The sequence below is a fragment of the Phaseolus vulgaris genome, chromosome 9 (assembly GCF_051622355.1).
Source record: "Phaseolus vulgaris cultivar YP4 chromosome 9, ASM5162235v1, whole genome shotgun sequence".
Taxonomy (NCBI): Eukaryota; Viridiplantae; Streptophyta; class Magnoliopsida; order Fabales; family Fabaceae; genus Phaseolus; species Phaseolus vulgaris.
This window is the reverse complement of record NC_143506.1, coordinates 10,142,176-10,147,553: the sequence shown is the minus strand read 5'-3', so window position 1 is coordinate 10,147,553 and position 5,378 is coordinate 10,142,176. Positions and strand designations below refer to the sequence as shown.

The 5,378-nt window shown below is 34.1% G+C and overlaps 1 protein-coding gene across 1 annotated transcript; it reads left to right on the top strand.

Moving 5' to 3' along the window:
* The first annotated feature begins 290 nt into the window (after positions 1 to 290).
* Positions 291 to 2,445, top strand: LOC137821793 (serine/threonine-protein kinase-like protein At1g28390). The gene has a single exon (XM_068626547.2). The coding sequence runs from the start codon at positions 583 to 585 to the stop codon at positions 2,152 to 2,154; it is 1,572 nt and encodes a 523-aa protein (XP_068482648.1). The 5' UTR covers positions 291 to 582; the 3' UTR covers positions 2,155 to 2,445.
* Positions 2,446 to 5,378: the final 2,933 nt, after the last annotated feature.

Below are 5,378 nucleotides of genomic sequence, written 5' to 3'. Positions count from 1 at the left end.
TTCATCTAACTCAGAGATATCATTGACATTAATCATAGACAAAATAATTAGTGTTTGAATACTTAGGTTTTGTTTGTCTACCTTTCTCTAAGCATGAGGAGAAAAATAAATGAATAATTTTTTTCGTAAGCTAAACTTATGCATGAGTTAAAAAAATATCTTAAAAAAGACAATTTAATTTGATTTATTTAAAGTAACTTAATAGTTTGCTTCTAAGCAATTTAAAAGGAAAAAGTAATTATGTATTTATAAATAAATAAAAAGTGAAAACCAAGAAGTTCCTATTTGATGCTTGGTGCACGACTTTGCATGCAGAAATCATTTAATTACTAGAAAGCAGTGGAAGAGATAATAGAGAAAAAAGAAAAATAGAAAAAGTAAAAGGAGAATGAAAGAAAAAGAAATGTGTTTGGATTGCATTCACATAGTCCTAAAGCTGCGAATCACTTCGGACTTTAAAGTTGAAAACACCTTTTTTTGCAGTTATGGGTTTTGGCGCCCCATGTGTTCCCTTTTCCACACTCATCTCTCTCTTAAACTTCTCTCTCTCATTCCTCCAAATCCATTCCAATTCTCACTCTCATGGGTTACCTCTCCTGCAATGCCCAATCAGCAATCGCCACCTGCGACCCTCACTTCAAAAAGCACAAACCCCTCGCTGCAAAACCAATCCGCCACTTTCACTACGCCGAAATCGCCGCCGCTACTTCTGGTTTCTCTGCCGAGAGCTTCCTAGGCAGAGGCAGCCACGGCAGAGTGTACAAAGCTACTCTCGACGGCGGAAAGCTCCTTGCCGCCGTCAAAACGACGAAACTGGTCTCTGCCTCGAAGAACCACTCCACTAAATGCACCGGCTGCGGGAACTGCACCAGCCCCACGGAAAACGAGATCGAGATCCTTTCTCAAGTTCCGAGCCCCCGCGTGGTGAACCTCATCGGCTTCAGCACCGACCTAAACGGCAACAAATTAATCGTGGTTGAATACATGCCCAACGGTTCGCTCCACGATCTACTACATTCCGTTAAAAAACCGCCCGGTTGGAACCGGAGGGTCCGGTTCGCGGTTCAGGTTGCGAAAGCGGTTCGCGAATTGCACTCTTCCAACCCTCCCGTTATTCACCGCGACGTTAAGTCTTCCAATGTTTTAATTGACGAGAAATGGAACGCCAGGCTCGGTGACTTTGGCCTTGCCTTAAGGGGACACGTGGAGGACGTTCGCGTCAAGTGCACGCCGCCCGCGGGGACGTTAGGGTACCTCGACCCGTGCTATCTTGCGCCAGAGGATCTCAGCGCCAAGAGCGACGTCTTCAGTTTCGGGATCTTGCTGCTGGAGATCATCAGCGGCCGGAACGCCATCGATGTCAATTACAGTCCTCCCTCGGTGGTGGACTGGGCGGTGCCGCTGATCAAGCTCGGTGACTTCGCCAGAATCTGCGACCGCCGGATCGGCCCGCCGACGGACCCCGCCGTGGTGCGGCAGCTCGCGGTGCAGGCTGCCAGATGCGTGAGGTCGACAGCTGAGAAGCGGCCGTCCATGGCGGAGGTGGTGGAGTGTCTGAATCTAGTAAGAAAGAGGGTTCGTGCGTCGCCGATGTGGCTGTCTTTGCGGCGGCGAGTGGCGCGTATAGAGAGCACGATGCCGGTGGTGGCGTGGGAGGAGTGTGATGATAATAGTATTAATGATTGTGACAGCAGTGAGAAATTTGTGAGAATGGTGAAAGGTGGGAGTGGGAGCAGGAGCAGGAAGAAGGGGAAAGTATCTAGTGTGTGGGGTGTAGGGTATGGGAGTGAGGCCTCCAATAATAATAAAGTCACAAGGTCAAAGTCCATTGGTTCTGGTTCTGGTTTGGTGAGAGGGAGTTGGGTTAAAATGCAGCCACACCAAACCGAGCACGGGTTTGGGAGAAGGAAGGTGAGGTTAAAGAAGTCAAAGTCTATGGGGGTTTTGCAAGGGTCTGCACTTTCACATTACAGTGAGAATAATAACAAAAGGAGTTACAACAATAATAATGATGATGATGTATTAGTAATAGGGTCGGCAATGGCCAATTTGGTTGTTACAGATAAGTTAGAAAAGAAAATGGTGGAAAAAGCGTTAGTGAAATTGCATGATGAGGGTGGGAGTGTGAGGATAGACAATGAAGGAATTATTTGAATTGGATTGGATTGGTGGCAGCACATGTGAGAGTGGAATTGGGTTGGGTTTGCAAAAGAGAGCTGAAAGTAGTGAGATTTTTGATGTTTCACCTGCTGTGCCTGTGCCTGTGAGTATGATTTGATTGGGTTTGAAATGAATCATTTTTGTCTGGAGAAGGGAAGGACCAATCTTTTGCATTGGATGCTTCTGCTCACTCCCTCCATTCTAAGCTACCTCACATAGACCATAGATCATTCAACTGCATTTGTACTCTGATTTTCTGCCATTAATACTACACCTAAATTCTAACTCTTGCTGTCCTTATCTTTTTGTTTTGGACAATGCGGTCTTAATCCTTCAATATATCATCCCTTTTTTTTAGATTTTAATACAATTAATTCTTGCAGGATCAAAGATATGTCAACTTCGCTCTCAAACCTAATTGCTATAACTAGTTTAAGATTGAAGGACTCTTTATCTTTAGGAATGTTCTCTTTTTATGTCTTTGATTTATGGTCGATCTTAAACTTGGACCAACCTTCACTGTATGAGAAACTTACACGCACACAATTTTTTATGAATGAATTCTGAAAAACAGGTACGAGTTAAGACACAACAATTATAGTGAGGAGGGTTTAACTCGGTTGTTGGCAAAATATTAAATAAATGGAAATGTATGAAACCACAAATTCTTAATAATCCAACTACAATCCTAAATATTACCTTACAGAATTTATCCAGAAGGATTGTAAAGTTAAGAATCGATTAATATTATTTATTCGTAAATAAAATTCAATTTTATTCTTAGATGTAATTAAGTTAATTTTTAGTGGAGCATTAAAAACTGACTTTTAAAAGAAAGTTGTAGTGGAGTCTATTTTTAATTTGTATGAAAAAAAATAATTAATCAAAGTTTTCAAATGAGGGGATAGGCGATAATATTTTTGTAAATAAATTTTATGTCCAAAGAAACATCTCTAATAATTATTTTTCATATATTTGTATATATATATATATATATATATATATATATATATATATATATATATATATATTGAGCGAGTGATGATCAAATTCTATGTGAATTTCATCGTACGTCCTTTTCGTCTTTATAAATGATTTTTGTATAATGCGGCAATGATGAGATTGAAAACTATTAAAATTCCACTACTATCAGCGATAACGAGTTTTTCTAAATGATATGGTTTCTTAATAAAAAAAACGTAATAATTGTTTCATTTTAAGTGAATTTGAACGTTTATCGAATTCATCGTGTTTATTGATCAAATATTACATCTTTTAGATGGAAATTAATGTCACAAGGCAATGAAGATGGATTACGTATAGTATATTATAATATATAACAAATTAATGTTTTTTTTTAATTTGTATAAAATAAAGTATATCTTTTATATAAATGTTTTTTTATAGTATGAGTTTTTATATAAAAAAATGTTATTTTTTAAAAATACTTTAAAAATTATATTTGAATTACTTTTTCCTTTGAAATTGTCTTTAACATCGAATATAAGCTTCTTGATCAACCTGACTATAAATTTTAACAGTATTGTTACATTAGACTTGACTGGTAGCCGTCATAAAGATTTCTCTTTTTTTGAAGTTTTTTCCATTTTTCAAAGATTGAATTTGAATTTTCAATAAGAAGAATTCATTCTTGAACAATGTGGTTTGGCAAGAGGTAACATAAAACAAAGAAAACAAAAGGAATTTTAAAATCAATTCAAAAATATTTTAGAAGGTACTACACCAAAGAGAATTAATATGCCGGAGTTAGGTTAACTCAATTACTTCAATATATGTTTATTTATAACGGCATTTAAGTTAACTTAATCCATTTTTTAGTTAATTCAAAATTGACTTGGGAATTAAGTGAGTTGATTTATTTAAATATTTTTTTTATCAATTGGTTTTATATATTTATTATAGTATAATTCAAATGAATTGAGTCGATGTACTTTTGCATCTCACTTTGTAGATATATAAAGAACCACCTTAATATAGGAAGCTAAAATTGGAATATAATATTATTTTTTATATGTCAAATGCTAATTTTTTTAAAGACATGCATAATAAGAAGGAAACAAGTTACTTGATCTTATAGGAAATACGATTGATATTATGATTAAAGTCTAATTTCTTCTTAATGTTGTATTTATATAATGAATTATTTTTTAATTTAAGAATGTGTGGTATATATATATATATATATATATATATATATATATATATATTAAATTATCATTTTCACATGGTAAGGTAAACAAAAAAAATTTAACAGTTTTTTTTAAAGATTGCCAAATACCCATTTCATACATATCACGTTTCTTTTTTTATTAATTTTTATTCGCACATCACATTAATCTCAGTACTTATTTATTTATTTATTCTCTTATGGAACTCTATCTAAGTATATCTACTCTTTTTAAATTATCAACGATTTTTTTTTCTTAAGATGAGTCAAAACAAATTGAGAAATTAAAATTTCAACTTATTTCACCATAAAAAAACGAGTTAAACGAGTATCTCAAAAAATGTAACCCATTTGTCTCTTCTGTTTTTGATAAGAAATGTTGTTTCCCTGTTCTTGAAACAACGTTAAACCATGCAGATGCTCTTGTCTCGGAAATGTCCTAGATAGGAATTATAGTATTTGTTAAATTCCAATGTAATCCCATTGCAAAAAATAAAAATAAAAAATAGTTTCTACAATTTTACAAGTTTTATTTTTGTTCTTGAGACCAATTTGAGTTATTGTGATTAATTTTCTGTATTTTTCAATATTAAAAATAATCATGGCCCTACAACCAAGTCAGTAAAACTAAGTTGATATCATTTAACTAGTTTTACACCACAGTTAACAATGGTGTCTTTCTTTGTCTAATATTATGTTTAAAATAATTTATATATGCCGTGGACATGAAAATTATTATCGTAGTATATCCAGCTGCATCATGTATATTATATATTTTTTATCAACTGTCTTTATTCTCCCCGAATTATTTAATGCTAAATTTCAATTCCTTAAAAATAAATCATATTTTTTTATTTATTTACGAAATCTATCTAATGTAGTTTTAACATTTTATTATATATATTTTTTTAAAATTATTATAGTTACCTTCTTAAAATGATCTTAACAATCTTTCTAATTTTGTTTTTTAGAAAATTCCACGATATCGTCTTCTAGAAGGTGATAGAGCCTAGAAAGAGTTTATCCGATT